The sequence below is a fragment of the Podospora pseudocomata genome (genome assembly GCF_035222375.1).
Source record: "Podospora pseudocomata strain CBS 415.72m chromosome 1 map unlocalized CBS415.72m_1, whole genome shotgun sequence".
Lineage (NCBI taxonomy): Eukaryota > Fungi > Ascomycota > Sordariomycetes > Sordariales > Podosporaceae > Podospora > Podospora pseudocomata.
In genome coordinates, this window is record NW_026946363.1 from 3,240,954 (window position 1) to 3,261,857 (window position 20,904).

Sequence of the window (20,904 nt, forward strand, 5' to 3'; positions counted from 1 at the left end):
ATTCTGAGCGGCTGGTGAGAAGGGCAAGCTCTGACAACCGCGCGTCGTGGTATATGGCAGGTCCGGTTGCATGGACCCCCTTGTTGCTGGTAGTTTACATTTTTGGAAAACCTTACAGTTTGAGGTTCCCCCTCAGCTTGGCAAGCAACCCTCTTTCTTTTCTTAACTGACTGACTGGGTAGAGACACTCTTGATATTAGGTGTTGAGTCTGCAATTTGGCGTCTCCGGGGGGAAGGATTCCCTGTCTGCTGGGCTCAGGCAGGACTGCCAAGTGGCCGAGATGGGGGAGAGCTGTCCAGTGTTTTGGGTGTGAGTGGCACTTTGGCCTTGTCAGGGCTGGATGGGGGGGAGGATGGATCGCGGGCTTCTTGAGAGACCCGAATGAGTGAGTTGGTGTGTACATGCAGAAGTCTGCATTGGTGTCGAGGGGGTATTTGACCAGACTGTATCTCCTGCTTTTGGGGCGACCTTCTTTTTGGGCCACGCTAAATTCATCCGGTCTTTACTCGACTTGCAGACGCAGTTTGCTACGTTCTCTTGTTTTCACTTTTTGGGGTGCCATTCATTGTAGTGACGGTCCAGCTGGTTATCGTTGGTTCTCCTATTGTCTGTTGTTGGTTGCTCTACACAAAGGGGCCACGTCTTCAGGACGACAATAACCATTGTTTGTTGAGAATACATTGTCCTTATCAGTTGCCCTTCACTTATACCACCCTCGAAGACCACTGTCATTTCAAATATTTACTTTCAACATCTACAACTCAAGGCAATCTCAGCGCTCTCTTAGCAACACACAACAAACCCCAGAAACATATCTTCTTCAGCAAATAGTTTCACACAACGAATAGATCAGCACACCATACCCTTGGATAAGACGTCACGACAGTACTGAAATGGTCAAACCAACAGCTTTCTCACGAGGAGCCCTTCTGGCCTCTCTGGCCCAAGCCACGACAGCAGCATCTACCTCGAGATATACACTCACCCAGGTCTTCAACGCCACCAACTTCTTCTCCGAATTCACCTTCTTCGACCAGCCCGACCCGACCCACGGGTTCGTAGAGTACGTGGACGCACCCACCGCCAACCGCCTCTCCCTTGCCGGCTACAGCCAAAATGGTGTCTACCTTGGTGTTGATCACACCAACACCACCACAACCGGCCGCAAGTCTACCCGTGTCACCTCCAACCAGGCTTTCACCAAGGGTCTGTTCATCGCCGACATAGCCCACATGCCCGCCTCGGCATCATCGTCTTGCGGACTCTGGCCGGCCTACTGGATGTTCGGTCCTGACTGGCCCACCTCTGGCGAGATTGATATCCTGGAAGGCGTCAACGCCCAAAAGTCGAATTCGATAACATTGCATACGGCCAAGGGGTGTGAGATGGCCAACACTGGCTCGCTGGGGAGCACCAAATTGGCAAATGGCAATTGCGAGGGTAATACTGGGTGCGGCCAGACGACATCAGCTACCAATAACTATGGTGCTGGGTTCAACGACATTGGCGGCGGTATTTATGCCTTGGAGTGGACCGATGACCACATTGCTGTGTGGTTCTTCCCGAGGAACTCCAACACTTGCAAGTCCTTGGCCGCCGCATCTCCTTCGTCAGTGCCGAATACCAGCAACTTTGGGACGCCTCTCGCAAAGTTCGTCGGGAATGGATCAGGGAACTGCTCTATTCCTAACCACTTCAAGGACCACAACATTGTCTTTGACACGACGTTTTGCGGTGATTGGGCTGGACAGGTCTGGGGACAGGATGATACCTGCAAGAGTTTGGCTGACACGTGCGAGGACTGGGTCGGGCAGAATCCAGAGGGGTTTCAGGAGGCGTACTGGTTGGTGAATCATATCAAGGTTTATCAGCAGGTTGATCAGGGGCCGGCTGCTGGGCAGACGGATGGGGGGTTTGGGGTTCAGAGGAAGCCGGATGAGGAGAGGAGGGCGAGGAGTTTTGAGGCTTGATTTTCTTTCTTTCAGCCGGGATGGACAGGAGTTTGGGGATGGGTTGGTTTTATATTAGAGATGGATATAGGTTGGGTGAAATAAAAGGGTATATAGATGGGTATCTGATCTGCTGGGGGCTGGATATATGGGTGCATTGTGTCATTTTTTCCGTGTTCTTGACCATGCATTTTTGTTGAAGTTTATGAGAACATCCTACTTATTATTCGTCTGTCAATAGTTGCCACTTTTTCTCTTGATGTATTTTTTGGCTGACCCGTGGTAAGGTGTGTAAGTGAGATACGGGCGGGAACGGTCCGCCGTCAGCTGGCAGGGGGTGTCAGGCAGCCAAAATCTTGACCTATTCAGCTTGTGCACCTTGATGGTTTCACTCATTGGCACTTCAATGATACTTATATCACAAATATTCGAAAGGTGGGTATACCTCAAATATTAATCAGTTCAAGCAGCTGATAACAATTTTCAGACAGCATAAACGGCTTTTCCCGTCATTTCATTTTCAGACCAACAAGTAAAAACCAAACCATGAGATCAAAGCCAACATGACATTCTCAACCACCCTGTCCAGTGGGCCACCAAGATATACACTGAGAACAAGGCAGCCATTATCATTCAACAGACACTGTCGATACTTGAGTAGCGGCACTCACCACAAATCTCTCCTCACTATTGCCATAGAGACATCATGCGATGACACCTGTGTCGCTATCCTCGAAAAAGCAGGCCCAGCAGCACGCTTACAGTTCAACAAGAGAATACCATCAAACCATGTTGAATTCAAGGGCATACATCCTACAATAGCCTCCAAATCGCACGAGATTCAGTTGGCTAAGCTGGTCAACGAAGCTGTACAGTCACTACCAGAGCACACCAACCACTCCCCAGAGGTCAAAACCATTTCTATCCGCGACCCACAAACAGGCAAATCCACCCCCCGACGACTTCCTGACTTTGTCTCCGTGACAAGAGGCCCAGGCTTCCCACGATGTCTAGACGTCGGCCTCGGAGTAGCCAAAGGCCTCTCTGTCGCCTGGCAGGTCCCCTTCCTAGGAGTTCATCACATGCAAGGCCACGCCCTCACCCCCCGCCTCGACCACGCCCTACAACAACCCTTCCCCCCATCCTCCTCGACCCCCTCATCAAAACTCTCCCCTAAATTTCCCTTCCTAACCCTCCTCGCCTCAGGAGGCCACACCCAGCTCCTCCTCTCCACCACCCTAACAACCCACACCATCCTCGCAACAGTAACCAACATCTCCCTAGGCGACATGCTCGACAAAGCCGCGAGGGAAATCCTCCCCCCCTCCCTCCTCAGCTCCCTCCCAAACATAGCCTACGCCGCCGCCCTGGAACAGTTCGCCTTCCCCTCTCCCTCCTACAAGTACACCCCCCCTCCAAACCGGCACTCCGAAACCCTCCCCTCCCCCCTCCCCTCCCCACCATTTGAGCCCGGGTGGTCCCTCACCCCCCCTCTCCCCCTAAACAAAGAAATGACCTTCAACTTCTCCGGCTTCGGCGGCCAAGTCCAGGAACTAGCCCAGTTCTACCCCCACACCAAACTCGACCGCGTCAGAGCCGAGGAATCCAACCAAATACTCTCCCCCCCATCGCTCACAACCGAACAGCGCCGGATTTTAGCAAGAGAAACAATGAGGCTGGCATTCGAGCACCTCGCTTCAAGGGTCGTTTTTGCGCTGAGGGAACTCCAGCCTGTGAGCGAGGCCGACAAGAGGCATGGTACCGGGAGGAATGATCTGAAAAGATTGAAGGGGCTGTTGAGGGGAGGACAAAAGATCGAGACGTTGGTGCTGTCGGGGGGCGTGGCGTCGAATAAATTCCTGAGACACGTCCTGAGGAGTGTCCTCGATCAGAGGGGGTGGCCTGATATAAAGCTGGCTGCTCCACCTGTGAGTCTTTGTACCGACAACGCGGCCATGATTGCGTGGGCGGGGATGGAGATGTTCGAGACGGAGGGGGTGGAGACTGATTTGGGAGTGAGGTCGATTCAACGCTGGTCGTTAGATGAGAGTCTTGGAGAGGAGGGGACGAGGGGGGTGATGGGGGTTGACGGGTGGCTCAAGAGGCAGAAGATGTAAGATAGATGTGTACATTAGCGTTCTAAATCTATGAGATATAAGCTTGAGGAGCTAAAAAGCAACCAGGGTGGTGGTAAAGAGTGCCGTGGTTATCATACACACGCATCCTCTTTATTTAACGTCTTGATTGCTGCTTTAATTCATCGTTTCATGCATTACCAACGCCCCTAATTTACCCCATTTCTTGTGCAAGTAAAAACCAGAACGCTCCTCCCTACCCTCTAAACCTCCTCCGAGAAATCACTCGTAACATTGCTAAACTCGCCCTTCTCCAGCTTCGTCTTCCAAAACACCGGGTTCGTGTCCGTAAACCCGTGCTTCTCCCACCCGCTCTCCTTGACATGATACAAGTTGATAAACCCACCCGAGTACGCATCCCTGTGCGTGGCAGCCAAGATACTCCTGCTCCCCAGCTCCAGCGCCTCCTCCACCGTCAAGTCGTACCTGTACTCGGCATCCAGCACGCCATACGCAAACGTCTGGCCGGACCCGACGCAAAACAGGTTCCCCGCCAGCCTCGTGCCGTCGCTGTCAATATAATACAGCGCCGGCCCTTCCTCCTTGGTGACGCCGGCGCACATAGTGCCCATCGACAGGCCCTTGCCCTTATACTGGTACACCAGGTTGGCGAGGATCTTGCTCGCGGCCGCGACAGAGATTCTCCTCTTGTGGCGGAGCTCGTGGAGGCGGCACTGCATGCCGAGCCAGGCGAGCCAGTACTGGCAGTCGGCGGCGCCGCCGGCCATGGTGCCGAGGAGGTCGGAATTGATCTCGATGACCTTTTTGACCGTCTGGGAGGCGATCCAGTTGCCGGCCGTGGCGCGGGAGTCGGTCGCGACGATGATGCCGCCCTGGAAGCGGAAGGCGAGCGTGGTGGTGCCGTGGGCGATCTTGATGGGGCAGTGGGGGTTGGAGCGGTCGTCGGTTGCTGCGCGGAGCCAGGCCGAGGGCTGGAATAACGATGGGTGATTAATGTGATGTTTGGATGTGGTACAGAGAGAGAATAAAGACATACCTGAGCTACGGGCGGCATGGCAAACTTCAGCGAAAGGTTGGGAATAGACCCGGCGGCGAACTCCTCCTGCTCCTGCTCTGTGAACAGCTCATTCTGGGTGTAGGTCGGGCGGCTGTACCGCGCAACGAGGGTGTCCATCTTTGCTTTCTGTGTTTTCTGTGTCGATCGAAACCGTAAATTCTGTCGATTTGTTGTCGTCGATGAAGGTGGGGTTGGTTTTGGAGTTGAGGGAACTGTTCAAGGGTACTGGAAGTTGGCTGGCTTGGTTGTTCAGGTTGGAGCTCAAGGCAGCTCTCGTTGCAACGCGTTCAACCCACACCACACAGCTTTGGAGGTCTGAGCTCCCCCTCCGCAGTTGAACCCCCCCACCACCCACTCGCTTGGCAAATGGATTCCACGCCTTCCCCAGGTTTTCGAGAAGTCCTTATCCTAGTTGGACTTTGGCACATGCAATGTCCCAGGTAGAGAGAGAGCACCTCATTTGATTCTGGCGATACTACAAGTTTAATTGTCTTGATTATTATTATTACCATTAGGATAGTCTATTAAGTAGACTCGTGCTAAGCCAACCAACGCTCCTTTTTGCACGCTCAACCCCAACCCTAACAGACCATTCTTGATACCTGGTAGAACTATACACAACGTCAACTCAGGACTCGCTCAACACGCTATCAACACCAAAACCCGATATCGCAAAGACAGCAACGAAGCACACAGTCATCAAGGCACAAAAAGACACATTGGACGCAGTCGGAAAAGCGCACAAAACACAAACACCCCACGCTGGAGCAACCATAACATCATAAAAGTCAGGAGACTCGATTAGGTGCCTCGAAAATATTTTGTGGTCACCCATGTTCCTTTTGTCTTCCCTATACTCCCGCGATGGCGGATGACCCAACTCCCAAGACCGCCCAAATTAGATATATAGTGCCTTATTGGAGGGTGCGAGGCTTCCCAAACTCCCACCAGTCGGTGGCCCAGTGTCCGCACCTCACACACCAACCAACCCAAATGCACATATCGCGAGCCCATTGCTGAGTAGGTCGTCTAGCACAAGCCTTTTTTTTCTTCTCCCTATTCCAGTTTGCCCAGCCAGATTGAGCAACCGGCATCAGTGAGGTCTGATTGCCTCCCTGATAAATAAAAACAAAAAAAACAAAATGGTCTCGAAACACCCCAGCCAATGCATATTTCGTTGTCGTGATTAACCCCTTGAAGCCAAAAATTTTAATAACCCTTCCCCCATGCGAATACAAAATGGCTTTGCCGTTTTTTTTGCGGGATATTGGATGACGATGATGAAGAAGATAATGAGGGTTAGTGGTCCGTTTGTGTGTGCGTGTGTCGCAGCGTGACCATTTTGTGAATCGTCATCCGAAAACCAAAAACAGGGCAAATTGGCCCAACGCACCGCAAAGTATGTCTTTATCGTACATCCTCAAAACTTTTTCGGACTGGGGCGAAATCGATGGGTATTAAGCGCAACCTCCTTCTGGAAAACACAGGATTGGTTAATAAGAAAGGTCTCGCCACAAAAAGAGTATTATTTCCTCCACCCAACATTCCAGATAACGTGGACAATGTCCCGGGCCGTATTTACCGTATCAATAACCCGGCCGATGAGGCCGGTTCCGCTCGATGATTCCGAATCTCCTTCTTCGTAAGGCATAAACATCCCCGACGATGTTCGTCGCATCCCCACTGGTTCTGCCGAAAGACTGGATGTCGAGGTTGACCGACGCAATCCAGAGCCGCCTTCACCAAAGCTGGCCCCGAGACTAGAGCTGGTGCTGGCGCTGGTGCTCTTGCTGCTAAACCGGACGGGCTCGTCATCGTCATCGTCACTGACGTCGTCGTCGTCGTCGTCGCTCGCAAAAAAGAGCTTGCCGGACTTCTTGGATGGCCGCAATGTCTCCTGAGAGGAAGATGGGGATACCGGCGAGTTCTTGTAAATTCCCGTGCTGTGCTTCATGGCCGTCTCCGTCGGCTCCGGCGTGTCGTCCCGGTATTTCAACGTGGTCGACGGCAGCATGGCGATTGTTTTGCTTTCCATGTTGCCAGCATGGCTCGCGGCCCTCCTCATGGTTGGTCTTCTCTTTTTGATGGCTGATCGCTTCATCATGATGGCACCGTCATCCGAGTCACTGTCATAGCGGACAGGCTCGTCGTCCTCGTCGTCGTCACCCTTGATCTCAACCGCAATACACTGCTCCACTTGCTCGTTGAAATGGATGTGCTTCTTCTCGTTGAATGGAGATGTGATGCCGGATGATCTTGTGGAAGGGAACAGGCTGGTACCGTCATGGCTGACGCCTCGCGAAGAGAATGGGAAGCCGACAAAGTCAGTGGTGGCACGCTCGAGTCCTGGTCGTTGACCACCTCGTTTCAGCCCACCCTTCTGCTGCGCCTGCACTGCCGCCGCTGCTTGCTTAACCAGCGATGACGTTGACAGGGACCTCTGAAGCATGATTTCTGACATGGTCCTCTTCTTCAAAATGGTCTTCTTCTTCTCTTGAGGGGTCGATTTTGATAACCGCGAGCTCGAGTTTTTCAATCGCGGGTTTGACATGGATGCACCAGACTGTAATGGGCCATAAAGCCACGTTACATCGCAGTCTTTGAGCCTGTTGTGTGTTAGGAATTCAGTAGCAAAAACACCCCCATGTCAATTGTACGCACCAGTTAAGCGTCTCAGGCGAGACTGTGCTCAGCTTGTTTTTCGCCTTCATCCATGTTCGCCAGGAAGCATTTTCTAACCGCGCAGAGTCGCTGTAATCGCCTCTTCTTGAGACGATCAGCTTCCACGACGACCAGATATCCTCCTCACGCCAGTTATGCGAGAGGTAGTCCACATGTCGAGAAGGCCGGACCTTTAGTGAGATGTCATCCTCGGCTCTCTCTGATATGTCGGGTGTCCCCGGCCGTGAGGTGGCTGCCGAGTTCTCATCGTCATTTGGTGACGAAGTGTATGAGTAACCCGCCTGAGGACTTGGTGCAGGCTCAGACACCTCAATGCGGCCGAAGTAGCCACCCCTCTCCTCGTACTGCGGGAAAATGATGTCGTCCTCCGAGGTCACCGACTCGGCGTTCCTGACTTCCTCACAACCTGACACCAGGGAGAATTTTGTCCCAGACTTTGTTGACCGCAGCTGGTCTGATGAGTCAATGCGAATAATGCGCGGCGAGGATGGCGTGGAAGACACGCTCGAGCTTGAATAGCTTCTTGTTGACTCTGGGTAAAGATCTGCTAGCCGTGAAGTGGAGGATGAGGTATGGAACCCTGAGTTTTTTGTGACGAATTTTGGTTGCGAGTGAGAGCGGCGCAACGTTGAAGCAGAGAAATAGTTATTCTCTTCGGATGAAATGACCACGGCCATGTTGAAAGCCTGAACCCTGATGATCAATGGAGCGCCGTCCAAAGTCACCTTCTATCCTTCAACAAGCAACCCAGAGGTCCTCTCATGGAGCAATTAAACGTCGAAACCGTCTGGGCCGCGGCGGAAGATGACGCGATGTGAGGAAGGGCGAGAGACAATGCCCTCGACTTCTTTCTGTTGTGGTGTGAGCGGGAAAGCGTCCCGGTGGCTGATAGGGCTTCCGAGAACAAAGACGGCGGCCGGGTTGAAGGGCTGCGCGGTTCCTTGACGTCGGGACAGGTCGTGTTCGGCGAAACGAGACGGCGCTTTTCTCGGTAAGCTGCAGAAATCACGATTAGACGGGTCCCAACAACGGAAATTTTGCTTGAAGATCGTGGTGTGAGGTGTGGCTTGAGCGAAAGCGGAATTCTGAAATCACTTCGTATGGTGTACCCGAGGTGAAGAGAGAAAATGGGCCTGGAGGTCTGGAGGAGCGAGAAGGTGTACGGATAAGTCACCGGCTCTTCGAGGTCTGGGCACCTTGTGCAGACTGAGCGGAAGTGGGTTTTGCAATATCGACCAGCCAGCTCCTACCCTGACCCCCCTGCCGGTGTGCCGTCAAAACGTGGGATGCGTGACCCGAAGAGGGGGGGATTTGATGCTCAAACGGGGGTGTGGGGATTGGGGTTGGGTTTGGCAATCATGGGAGTTCCACAAGGCTTTTGCCCTCGCTCTCCCCATTATCAAGCCAAAAAAAGGTGAGCGTGAGCTTGAGAGAGCGTGAGCAGGTGAGGAGAGGGATTGGAATTCGGCGATGCACTCGTGTACCCCATCGTCATGTGCCCCCCCACCCGTTTTTGTTCAATGGGATGTGCAGGCGCACAGGCAGCCAGCAAACCAGCAACCATCGAATGCCTTCTTCATTCGTCCCAGCTTTTTTTGCCCAGCCCAGGGGAGTGGAGGGGACGAAAGCGGTAGGTAAGGTATGTTACCTTGGAGTAAGAGAGGCAAACAGGCCATGAATGGCAACTGGAAACACTGAAATGAAAAACTGGTCACGTACCCTTTCTAGTTTTATGGACTACCGGTAGTTGGCTGGGGATGTGATGAATTTTATTTTGTTTTGCGGTTGACCCCCCGCGCCCCTCGTTCCTGGGGAATTGCGTAGGGCGGTTCGTTGTTGGGTTCGGGGTCTAGGAGGTGAAGCAAGGGATGGAGAGGCGTTCGTCGCAACAATCGATGCCGTCGTGAGGGGAAGAAGAGGGCGATTGTCAAAGTCGGAGGGCCATGGTGGTCATTGCCGTCGAAGAGGTCTCGAGTCTGTCTGTTGTCGAGGGGGACAAGACAATGGGTTTTCTCTGCAGACGTCCAGGGGCCGGTGGACGGGATGGGGAAAAAACAAGGTGGTAAAAATGCAAGTTGGGGTTCTGTGCGACGATGCCCGCCGAGAATTTGGAGCTGGACAACTGGAGGCGGTCTGGGGGGGGGTGCCCGGTGGGCATTGACTTGACTGCACAGTGCAGGCGCTGCAGGTCACCAGGGAACCAAACCAAGGGTGGGCGTGGGAGGAAGGACGGACGCGGGCGAGGCGGGCAGACGGGGGGCAGACGAATCGCTGGGCTGGAATGGGCGACCAGGGTTGCGCTTGTGACCTCGTCCGGCGCCTCTCCTTGGTCGGTGACGGTTCCTGTTAGTCAAGCCGTTCAGTCTTTTGAATTGGCAATGGCACTCGAAGGGCAGGATGGTTCAAAAGGCAGCCGAACAGTCTCTTTGAATAGCACCGAGTCCTCCGGCAACTCAGCAAGTATAATCTCGAGGCTCTGCGACTCCCGTCTCTTCCTTTCCACTGATCCATGATCTACCTTCTACAGACATTGGTTGCCCTGTGCCCTGTGCTGACTGGCTGTGGACAGTGGACACTCCCAGGCTCGCCAGGCTGAGTTAAACACGGGGAAATGGAGAGAGTGGCCCATGGATCGACCAGAAAGTCTGACTCAGGTCCCTCTCCTGCAGGCGGCGCCGCGAGAGGTACCTTTGCGCTACAACTCGGCGTCCCGTGCACCGGTTGCTTTCACCAGCACCAGCAGTCCAGAACACTCTGATGCTGTCAGAATCCCTCCCCACTCGGGGCTGTCCCATTGCGTTATCATTCCCAAAAGTCTGGTGCTGAACATGCTGAACAAGACGCCATCTTGTCTTCGTGTCTTCCAAGCCCTGTGCTCCACCGCAGCCTTCGCCTCTCACGCGGGGTCGTCTCTGGGCGTTCTTCTGCTCTCTACTGACAAGGCCGGCCGGAGCCTTCGATCTTCGAGAGTTACCCCGTGGCAGCGCCCTTTATTTGTCGGCGAGGCGAATTCATCTTCATCGATCAACAAAAAGGGCAGTTCGGATCGGCAACTGGCTCGCTATGCTCCTCTGTTCCGGAACATCCTCGATTCAGCGGCTCCTCCGGCTTCTCCCGCGTTTCTGCAAACAGCGTCAAAGCCATCCCGAGTGAGGAGAGAGCTTTCCAATGCATGGGGTGGGACTTGGCTCTGCTTCCATTGTTTCGACCTCAAGCTTCCAGACGCTCAGCAGGCTGGCTAGCTCGGCGGTGCTAGAAAGTGGAACCTCATCAGTCAAGCCGAGGCGAGTGCGACGGCCTCATCCATTCAGACTGGTGCACAATCTCTGGCACAGACTGTCAATGCGTGGAAGTGTCCATTTCCGGGATCAGAAGTTGGGACGTTTGATGAAAGGTCCAAAGTCGAGTGGCTTTGGTATCAACCTTCACACCGTGGTATTGTTTCAACCTGTTTCTGCTCTACATCGCAGATCTCTTCAGAAATAGCCCATCTCACCAGCGGACATTACCGCACATATTTCTGCAACACTAGTCTGTCCCTGCCAAAAAAAAAAAAAAAAAAAAAAAAAAAAAAGGCTCTTCACTCCAATCCAAACAAGGACCAGCAGCCGCGTCAGGTTCTTCAAAGCGTCGACAGTAAATCCCGCCCTAGGGGAAAGCCGGAACGGATGGAGAAGTACGAACAGGTTTCAGTTATTCCTACATCATCACGCTTCGTCCAAGCTGCAGGAGTTCTTGAGATGCAAGATAGGAGCAATGCAGGGACTTTGGACATGAACTCTCCGGATGGTTTGGCAGATACGAGTGTTTTTAACTTTGAAGAAACGGGACCCAGACAAGTACCTTATTCTTGTGGTCCTCAACGGTCGCCTCAAGATATTCTTAGATTTATCCGTCACCGTTATGGTAGTTTCAACAAACATCAACTTGCAAACTCAATTCAAGTCTGCATGCATAGTCCCAGATTGGCTGCTGATGCCCTCCAATAGAGTCCTATCATCTGGCAACGTTCATGTGGCCATTGGACACAACAACCCACCGATCCGGAACCATCTTCCCGGCGCGCCCTCAAGAGCTCCAGCAGCAATGTCACCTGCGGCCTGCCGTCGACAGCTATTGTTGGCTGCCGACGCTGCAACTATCTTCACGATCCGGGCTTGGCAGTCCACATCGGAAGCTGTCTCGTTGATATCTCGCATCTTGCCAAGCATGCCGCCGACAATTTCCTTACATGGCGGGCTGAGGCGTATCCGGAGATATGTCCGGGGGTTCTGGCGGGGAGCACCGGGCCATTCCCGGGGGTTCTTGCTTTGCAGGTCGGCATGAGGTGCTATGGAATGGCAATTGCTCGCTGAATACACGGTTGAATACATAGTTCTAGACCTTTTGAAGGATATCTCGGCATTGCACGTTGGAAGCGGGTCAAGCAGACGTCGTGTGTAAGTGGATGTTTAATCAACAAACATTTCCTTTGACCTCTTTACATTCCACCCAGGAACTGATTATGAGTTAAGTTTATGCTTCCCCATTCGGTAAGTAGCCTTCAACCCAGACGACCAAGAGTAACCATTGACTTCCGCATCCCACGATATCTTAAACCCGTCTATCCCTATCTCTCCATCTCACCTTCCCTCTCGTGACGAGCTGCATATCTAGAAGAAATCCGGGTATCCCACGCTACATACATACCTAGTTGGCACTATACAGTACGACCGGTTAAATCGGTGGCGTTTCCTGTCGTGTCCCAGTTCTTTGCTCCCCTTCTCTCGCTTCTTTCACACCGTTGTGCAGCTGCAAGAACAGGGCATGGCAGTGTAGCTATGACAGCTTGCTTATCTCCCCGCCCCCCGCCCTTCGGGAAGCTCGTTGATAAGACCAACAACAACGACACCAGAGACCGGTGAGCAAGGAATTGGGAAATTCTCTCAACCTTTTTACGACTAGAATGGTCCGGAACCGGATGTGGTTGAGGAAGATGCAACTGGGAATTGGGGAGGGAGGTAGGGAGGGGTGTTGGCATTCTTGGTGACTTCGTCATCTCCCGACCAGGTTATGTCATCTTTTTTTTTCCATATGAGGGGAGAACAATTGGGGTGATTTAAACACACACACGCCATAAGAATCTAGAATTCCATAAACCTCCTCTAAACAAAGATACATGCTGCGGGGGGAGTTCTTGACCGAGTCGACAGCCACGTCTCTTCGGACCGAAATGTTTTAACTGCCGGTTTAACGTGGGGGGGGGTGGAGGATGGGGACGGGAAGAGTAACTAACCCCTCCTCTTGAGAGCTCATGGGAGAGCTGTTTCGTGTCACCACCACCCAACTTTGAAGCTTTTGCTCACCGAGGGGCTTGGGCGAGGTAGGTCGTAGCTTTAGAAGTTCCAATATGCGGGAGAGGGATGGATTGCGTAGCGTAGCAGTACTGTCGGTCTGTAACATCCCTGGTGTGCAGGTGTGTCGGTGTGTGTGTGTGTGTGTGTGTGTGTGTGTGTGTGTGTGTGTGTGTGTGTGTGCCCTCATCCGACGAAACTTTGACATAGGTAACAACACACACACAATGGGATGAGAGGACGGATCGTACGATGTGCTGCCACCACCTCACCCTGGGATTTTGGCAGCCCCATCCCCACTTTCGTTAAGCAAGAGTTGGGGTCTTGATCCGATGTCCCATTCATGGTGTGCCGTCACTTATAAGAAAAACACACACAATGAGAGAAGATTTCTCGGTGGGAACTTTGTCCAGAGGTTTGGTTGATGTGAGCTGTTATATGTGCGTTGTATGGTGCGAGTTACATCGGGTGGGCCTCCCGTGCAGCCGGGGTGGTTTGTGTGTGTGGTAGGTATGTGTGGTAGGGTGTGTGATGTGATCTTTGCCTGCCGGGCAAAGAGAGATGGGATGGGGATACACTGAGGGTGTGGGGGTTGTTTTTTTTGAGTGAGGTGTTGATAAATTGGTTGTTGTTGTGAGATGCATATCCTTTGGTTTGATCTCACCCTGTCAATTCGCGAGTTTGGGGATGCCACTGATGGTAATGAGGACGTAAATGTCGCGATTATTCGGTTTGATTTCATGATCACCTATTCGAGCCCTGGCCTGGACGGTATCATGATGCCAGATGAACATGAGCATGATGTGAAAGTAGCCGAAATCTTAGTTGTAGACTTCTCCCCTGCAGCCCGCCCTATGTGCCCCTGATCACCATGCTTCCCTCCTATGTTGCCAATGCCCAAATGAACCCATCATAGTCATGAACAGCCAACCTAGTCTCTCGCCGCAAAAGCAACGGCAGCCGGAAGACGGAATGTAGCGCAGTACATGCTCTTGGCCGGCGCAACGTCTCTCACATTGTGAATAGCAACCTCGCCTTCCCCATTGAGATTGTAGTCAATGTTACCCGGCTTCATGGGGAAACCAAGATACTTGGTAAGCTTTTCGCAGATATCAATCAACGGTCTCTCGTCGTCGGCCTTGAGCGCGAAGCAGTGGACGTGAACAAGAGGCAAAAGAGTCTTCGTGGTGGGTGCGAAGAGGCTTTCTTGCAATTGATAGATTCCCTTGAACGAGCCGACAAACTCGATTGCCGAGGCTGGCAGGTTCATGACGAAGTGCGAGATGGTGGGAGGGAGAGGATATGTTTCTGTGATTAAGGGCTTTAGCGGCTCCGGTACAAAACCGGGCGTGGTGGGCTTATCCGTCTTCTTGGACTTTGATCTCGGTCCAGGTTTTGTGATGACGACCTTTTCACCCTTGAGGGATGCCGCTAGAATTTCATCCGTCGCTTGACGGATGAAGCCGAGGCCATCCTCACAGAAGGGACGAACAAAATCCTGGACCTTGTTCTTCTGGATGTTGGCCTTGAGACACTTGTAACTTTCGGGGTTCTTGTCGTTGGCCCAGACAAACACACGTTTTTTGCCGGCTGGGAGGGCAAAGGGGCCGATGCCTGCCATCACGTCGCATACTACCTCTCCTGGCTTGAAGAAGCTGATGATGCGGGTGTGTTCGTACTCGAGCTTGCTGTTCCAGTACACCTTGGAATAGTCGAAGTTGAAACTGCAGTTGTTTTCAGTGCAGGAGACGTTGAGGTCATCTTCGCCAGCCAAAACTTCGTACTGGAAGGTGCGGAACTCGGACTCGGCCCCGACGTTGTCGACTTTGTTGATGACAGTCTTGATGCTGGGGTTCTTGTCAAGGATTATTTCTGCTACTACCTTTTTGTAGGAAAGGTAGCTGTCTCGGAGGTTCAGGTGAGCAACGTGGCCTGCTACGTTGAAACCGGATGGAATCTCATCATGAAGTTCAGGGGGGAGGACCGACTCCATGGTGTCGCCTAGTTTGATGCAGATGTGTGAGATTGCCATTCTAACAATGTATACAGTATCATGCGCTTACGTGCGGTCCAGTAGTCATACTCGAGTGTGAGCTCATAAGGAATGACTGTCAACTCCTCTTTCTGAATTCCTTCTTGAATAACAGGACCCCATGTCGTCGGTTCTGAAATGGCGAGCAGTGGTTAGCATATGTACCCTTTACAACAGCATTGATTTTGACACTATTTACCTTCAGCCTTCACACTTGGGTTGAGTAAGATACATTTGCGACCTTGCGCACCGAGCTCCTTATCTGGGTGAGACACAATGGGAGATATCCTGTCGACCTTGAGCATCTCCTGGCTTGTTTGAAGGGCCTTCCTGTAATGCGCAATGACCTTGGGGCTTTGTATGGCGGCGGCAGCCAAGTCCACCTTCTTGGTGAACAAGGCGCGGTTCAGCGCTGCACCAGCGCCTAAACGAACAACGGGTGGACGAAGAAAACTCATCTCCACGTTTTCTTGTTGTCCTTTCACAGCGTCAACGCTTGATGTGGTTCCGCTTTGGGCTTCCATTCTCTCACAAAGTTAGCAAGTAATTGTAATGAGAAGAAGAAACCGAGCCTCAATTTACCTTCCAAAAGTTGAGTGAGCGAACGGTGCCTCCTTCATGTGAGCGTAGATCTTGGGCACAAGGCTGAATAACTCGGAGGGGTGAAATTTTGAGGGGGTCCACAGCATTCTTCCAAATAACCAATCATATGAGACATATCGCGCCACTGTAATTGAGACCTTCAGCCTTGCCTGCTGGTGATGTCACTTCAGCCTCTTAAAGAACGGACGCGACAGTTCGGGCCTTTTTAGTGCGCGTTTGCTTTTTCTGCCTGGAGATGCTGAACAAGTTTATCCCGTCTGCTAAAATAGAACGCCATTCGTATCGCGATTTGGGACGGAAACCCTCCGAAGTCACATGCCGCTGCTTCCACTCCGGAAGCCGCTGACATGGTCGCTCGGTAAAGTCGTTGAAATAAGAGCACTTTTCAGGCTGAAAACCTGGGGAAACTGTCGGAGAGATATCCCGACTTCATCCTTTAACAATATGGCACAGAAGAGGACCATTCACTCATTCTTCACTCCGGATCCAAAGAAACAGCGAATCGCAACGATTGCTGACGAAGATGATGTGAGGTTGGCTTTCTTTCAGTGATGCGAAACTAGAGACTAACATTGAGATAGACACCCACTTACTCCTCACAGAACACATACCCCTTTCCTATCAGGGACCTATCGAAGGCCATCACTAAAGAGCTCACCTCCCTTCCAGCCAGACCAGGAAGGCCCATAAACGACCAACCAGAGCTAGACCTCATCTACTTTGAGCCATTCATCCCCTCCTACCTCGCCAAAGACCTCTTCCGCTTCCTCCGCTCTGAACTCCCTTTCTATAGAGTAGAGTACTCCATCAAACGATTCGGTGTTGAGACTCAAATCCGCACCCCAAGGTACACCACCGTCTTCGGACTCGACCACACCTCCCTCTTTGACGACGACAACCCCAGCATCATCCTCGACGCCAGAACCCACACCCGAATCAACATAGGTGAAGTCTACCCACGGTACTCGCCCCGTCCAATACCGCAATGTCTCGACGCCCTCCGCAAATCAACCGAAGCGGCCACCAACTGCAAGTTCAACTTTTGCCTGGTGAACTACTATGCCACAGGATCAGACAGCATATCCTTCCACAGCGATGACGAGAGGTTTCTCGGTCCAGAACCAGCTATCGCCTCCTTCAGCCTAGGAGCAGCAAGGGATTTTCTCATGAAACATAAACCTGTCCCACCACCCCCAGACGGCCAAACAACAGTATTCAAGCAGCTCAAGTTACCCCTCGCGAGCGGCGACATGATTCTCATGAAGGGCAAAACCCAAGCTAACTGGCTGCACTCCATCCCGAAAAGAGCTGGCAAAAGCAGCCAGTATGGTGATGGAAGGATCAACATTACCTTTCGGAGAGCCATGGTGAAAGGAGGGACTGATAATTACTATAACTACAATGTCGGCAAGGGTCCCGTTTTCAGATGGGATGACACAGCCAGGGAAATGAAGGAGTGGAAGCCAGCCCCCAAAGCCAGCCCGGAACGTAAACCGATCACACATCCCAAACCAGAGAAGGATGAGCCAGAAAAAGCCGACTGATTTTGAATTTTCCCAAAAGTCTATTCACGGTATCTAACATGCTCTTCGCTGGCAGAATGAAAATGACGAGACAGAAACAATGAAAAAAGAAACAAAACAAGAGAAAACCGCCGCCCTGTCGCCCAATATCATCCTCGTATGACCCTGTCCTCTATATCAAAACCCAGACAGAAAGAAGAAAGGAAGAGCAATATCCGCCCTACCTCCCCATTCTCATCTGCGCCTTGGCAAACTTGCACAACGCCCGATAGAAAACCTGGTACCCCACCCCTTGGTTATCCGGCACATGGAAAATCTCAGTCAACCGAATCTGCCACGGTGGGTAACCGGCAAGCTCAACAAAGGGACTGAACAACACAAGCAGGTCAGGCTCCTCCATGACACTCTCGCTCAGCTCGGCGTCTACGAGCTCGGTGGTGATGTCGGCGGGCTGGAGCTTTTTACGCTGGGACATCTCGGCAAGGGTCTTGGTCAAGTCAACAATGGAGTCTCTGCCATCTTCGGCAGAGATGAGAAGAATATTGATGTTCTTGCGGTTCTCATTGTTGGGGCTGTTGCTGAGGGACAGGAGACCGGATTGGACTGGCGGGATGTGAGGGGCACCGAGCGAGACGGAGGGGAAGGAGGGGCCGAAGTAGGTTTGGAGACGCTGGGAGATGGTCTGGTGGGTTTCCTTGACGTAACCTTTGAGGATGCCAGTTTTCTCGTAGATGGAGAGCTGAGTGATGCCCGCGCTAGCGCACCAGGCGGCAATGTCGGCTGCTTCGTTGACGAGCTTTTCGAGGCCGGCTCCGCTGCGCCCTTGATCCTCGAGGGTCAGGATGACGCTGAGGTGTTTGGGAAAGCGACTGAGGTCTTTGATATCACGCTGTATTAACTCGGGGGAGTGGTGGTGGTGGTGATAGACGGTGTAGAAGCGGTTGCCAATGGCATGGTAAGCCTGGCGGAGGCGGATGTAGATGGAGAAGTAGAGGTGGATGAGGGCGTAGATGAAGATGTGGAAGTGGCGGCGAAGGAAACGGCGCAGACCCAGCTTGCCTTTTCGTTCTTCTCGTGAGACTTGGGAAAGGGAGGCTCTTCGGGTGCGATCGAGTGGTGGTGGGGGTGAGGGGAGGTATGGCTGTTTGATGCTTAACGTCAGCGTTGGTCGGATCACATGCTTTTGGTTCGGGGCGCGTACCTTGAGAAGGTTGACCTTCTCCTCGGGCGTCAGAAGCCTGTGACTGAACTTCTCATCCTTACGATACCGTTGCAGGTCTTTGGCGCTGAAGGGCATGGCGTATAGCAGCTTATCGTCGATGCCGGACAGGTCGGCTGGGGTTTGGTTTTGTGGTGGTGTCCGTAAGCGTGGCTCCTTTATGATCCAGCAGAGTTGGGTTAGACGCAAGGATTATAGACTAATCTCCAAGACTACAACTTCCAAGAAACAATGTTGCCTAGACGGAATGTTCGGCTTCGATGTGGTAAGAAACAGGAAGAAAAGGGGTTGCATACCTCGCCCAGTCTGGCGTCTCCCTTGGAAAAGTTGGACTCCATTGCAGCTTCCCGGCACACACCACCCTTGCTCCGGGTGGGAATACCTGCTGCTCCTGCTGATACGGCGAATCGAGTGAGGTGAGTCTCGGTCAGCCACGTAACTTCGTCGCTGTCTGCCAGTGACATCCGAGGCCAAGCATCTGGGTCCAGGGCATGACGGAATGTGGCTGACGTTTTTTTTTTCTAGGAGCTTTTGGCAGCTGTGGGTGTGATTGGCTTGCAATTCAGCACCTGTTTTTCCGTTAGGAATCTAATACTCTGGCCTATACTTAAGAGCTTGGTATCTCTTTTATTTTAAAAAAAAATGCTATTTATTAGAAAATAAATCATAATTAGTCTATTTCATAGTAAAATAAAATAATATTAAAAGCTTTTACTATGAATATTATATTTTTATTAAAAAATAATATATTATATTATTAAATTTATTTAATTACCTATAATAACCTTAAATATTGAAGTAAAAACATTACTAAATCAACTAGGATTTATAATCTGAAATAGACTTATATATCAGTTTCAAATAATTTCGAAGTTTATTTTTCTAATTTTTCATTTTTTATTTATATAAAATCTTAACTTTAAACAAATTTTTTAAATTAAAATAAAATCAAAATTGCTATGAAGTTTATTGTTAAAATGCAGCATTTATTCATGGAATTTTACAGCACTTGTTTATGGAATTCTCCGCCCACATTGTTCTCAACGGCTCACCCACAGCGCTCTCAACGGCTCGCCCACAGCGCTTTCAACGGCTCGCCCACAAGTGTTCTCAACGGCTCCCAGGACTCCTCACCGGATCTCCGGACAAGCTCTTGACCGGACCTCCGAACAATGAGAGATATGAGAAGCATCATGAGCGACTCGAGCACCTCATCAATGAGATCATAGATTCAAGTTACTGAATAAGGATGATAAGGGAGTTCAGGTGCTCATAAAGAGCCCTCTTCCAATTGCAATGGTTTTTCTGCTTCTTTTCTCCTTAAGAAACAATAAGTCAAGACAGTCAATAAGATTGATCATTTACAGTATTTTATGAGACTACAACATCTCAGTTCACTACTCTCTGTATTTGCAGGTAATACCTGTTGCACTTTCTTCCTTCGACAACCGCGTCGTCGTACTCAGCAGCACAGTCCGACACTCGCCAAGTTCTTGGGTAACTGCTTCACCCTCCTGAGACCCCTGTAGCTACAGTGCTCTCAGCGACCCCATTCTAACAGGTTATGAGCCCGGGCTTACTTCTAAGCCTCGGCGAGTATCACTGCACTGCGTTTCCAAAACGACACAAAGGTCATAGTACCTGGACCTCGAACCTTCATCACTGCCTCCAGCTCTCTACGGTTCACTCTCCAAGCCCCACAGTGGGTATGGACTCCGGTATGGCAGACCAAACTCCCACAGACTCCCAAGCCGTTTCCAATGCCCAGTCCGAACAGCTTGCGGCACGGCTCGAATCACAACTCAATCAACGGCTTCAGAATATCACTGAAGAATTCCAGGCTGCAATCCAAGCCCAGAACGTCCAAATCAACAAGTTACTGGCGGCTTTTTCAACACCCTCCAGTTCCTCCACAGTCTCCGGTGGTGGGTCAACACCATCAGCCACAACATCACCCACTCCAGCAACTGTCAATTTCTCATCGAATGACCTCGTCAAACAAAGCCTTCAGCTTAATGAGAAGCAAAAGCTCACGGGTCCAGACAACTATCGCCAATGGATCCAGGCCCTCTCCATTCAACTGAGAATTCTTGAGGTCACAGGTTTTCTTGAGAATCCTACAGCAGTGGTCTCAATCCTCTCTGATGCCCAGAAAGCCTACCTGGTTTTAACCATTCGCAACACACTTGCTCAGGGTCCCCTGGCTACCATTGAATCAGAGGACTGCCCTGCGGTCATCTTCAATCGCTTGAGAGCTCAATATGCTCCAGCGCAGCAGCCAGTGTTGAGAGACAAACTCTACAAGACTTACCACTCCTTGAAATTCGACGGATCGATGTCTGTGGTTGACTTCAACGCCAAGTTCAACACTCTCATTGCCAGACTCTCAAGCCTAGGAGTCACAATTCA

General features: G+C 51.6%; 7 protein-coding genes across 7 annotated transcripts; 3 read left to right on the plus strand and 4 right to left on the minus strand.

Moving 5' to 3' along the window:
- Window positions 1-894: 894 nt before the first annotated feature.
- On the plus strand, window positions 895-1,971 carry QC762_112220 (uncharacterized protein; the record flags this gene model as incomplete). The annotated part of the gene is made up of 1 exon (XM_062885641.1): window positions 895-1,971. The coding sequence occupies one exon, from the start codon at window positions 895-897 to the stop codon at window positions 1,969-1,971; it is 1,077 nt and encodes a 358-aa protein (XP_062748626.1).
- A 542-nt stretch (window positions 1,972-2,513) lies between these two features.
- On the plus strand, window positions 2,514-4,067 carry QC762_112230 (uncharacterized protein; the record flags this gene model as incomplete). The annotated part of the gene is made up of 1 exon (XM_062885642.1): window positions 2,514-4,067. The coding sequence occupies one exon, from the start codon at window positions 2,514-2,516 to the stop codon at window positions 4,065-4,067; it is 1,554 nt and encodes a 517-aa protein (XP_062748627.1).
- Window positions 4,068-4,079: 12 nt separating this feature from the next.
- PRE2 (Proteasome subunit beta type-5) lies at window positions 4,080-5,220 on the minus strand (the record flags this gene model as incomplete). The annotated part of the gene is made up of 2 exons (XM_062885643.1): window positions 4,080-5,017; window positions 5,083-5,220. The coding sequence occupies 2 exons, from the start codon at window positions 5,218-5,220 to the stop codon at window positions 4,289-4,291; spliced, it is 867 nt and encodes a 288-aa protein (XP_062748628.1). The 3' UTR covers window positions 4,080-4,288.
- Window positions 5,221-6,628: 1,408 nt separating this feature from the next.
- Window positions 6,629-9,952, minus strand: REG1_2 (protein phosphatase regulator; the record flags this gene model as incomplete). Its single annotated transcript, XM_062885644.1, has 3 exons — window positions 9,505-9,952; window positions 7,765-9,210; window positions 6,629-7,709 (listed from the first exon to the last, which is right to left on the minus strand). Exons 2-3 carry the CDS (start codon window positions 8,460-8,462, stop codon window positions 6,629-6,631), a joined length of 1,779 nt encoding a protein of 592 aa, XP_062748629.1. The 5' UTR covers window positions 8,463-9,210; window positions 9,505-9,952.
- A 2,325-nt stretch (window positions 9,953-12,277) lies between these two features.
- TRM5 (tRNA(m(1)G37)methyltransferase) lies at window positions 12,278-15,839 on the minus strand (the record flags this gene model as incomplete). The annotated part of the gene is given in 6 exon segments (XM_062885645.1): window positions 12,278-13,250; window positions 13,269-13,619; window positions 13,633-15,119; window positions 15,182-15,283; window positions 15,350-15,675; window positions 15,733-15,839. 4 exon segments carry the CDS (start codon window positions 15,837-15,839, stop codon window positions 14,050-14,052), a joined length of 1,605 nt encoding a protein of 534 aa, XP_062748630.1. The 3' UTR covers window positions 12,278-13,250; window positions 13,269-13,619; window positions 13,633-14,049.
- An 85-nt stretch (window positions 15,840-15,924) lies between these two features.
- On the plus strand, window positions 15,925-18,724 carry QC762_112280 (uncharacterized protein). Its single transcript, XM_062885646.1, has 2 exons — window positions 15,925-16,281; window positions 16,335-18,724. Exons 1-2 carry the CDS (start codon window positions 16,069-16,071, stop codon window positions 17,295-17,297), a joined length of 1,176 nt encoding a protein of 391 aa, XP_062748631.1. The 5' UTR covers window positions 15,925-16,068; the 3' UTR covers window positions 17,298-18,724.
- Window positions 17,340-19,064, minus strand: QC762_112290 (uncharacterized protein). Its single transcript, XM_062885647.1, has 3 exons — window positions 18,792-19,064; window positions 18,478-18,651; window positions 17,340-18,417 (listed from the first exon to the last, which is right to left on the minus strand). Exons 1-3 carry the CDS (start codon window positions 18,957-18,959, stop codon window positions 17,497-17,499), a joined length of 1,263 nt encoding a protein of 420 aa, XP_062748632.1. The 5' UTR covers window positions 18,960-19,064; the 3' UTR covers window positions 17,340-17,496.
- Window positions 19,065-20,904: the final 1,840 nt, after the last annotated feature.

Bases quoted from the DNA above. Each gene is read 5' to 3' on its own strand.
- QC762_112280 (XM_062885646.1), top strand. From the start codon at position 16,069: ATGCCGCTGCTTCCACTCCGGAAGCCGCTGACATGGTCGCTCGGTAAA. The intron at 16,282-16,334 runs GTGAGGTTGGCT...ACATTGAGATAG, and splicing joins CGATTGCTGACGAAGATGAT to ACACCCACTTACTCCTCACA.
- QC762_112290 (XM_062885647.1), bottom strand. From the start codon at position 18,959: ATGTCACTGGCAGACAGCGACGAAGTTACGTGGCTGACCGAGACTCAC. The intron at 18,652-18,791 runs GTATGCAACCCC...TGGATCATAAAG, and splicing joins GAGACGCCAGACTGGGCGAG to GAGCCACGCTTACGGACACC. The intron at 18,418-18,477 runs GTACGCGCCCCG...AGCATCAAACAG, and splicing joins AGAAGGTCAACCTTCTCAAG to CCATACCTCCCCTCACCCCC.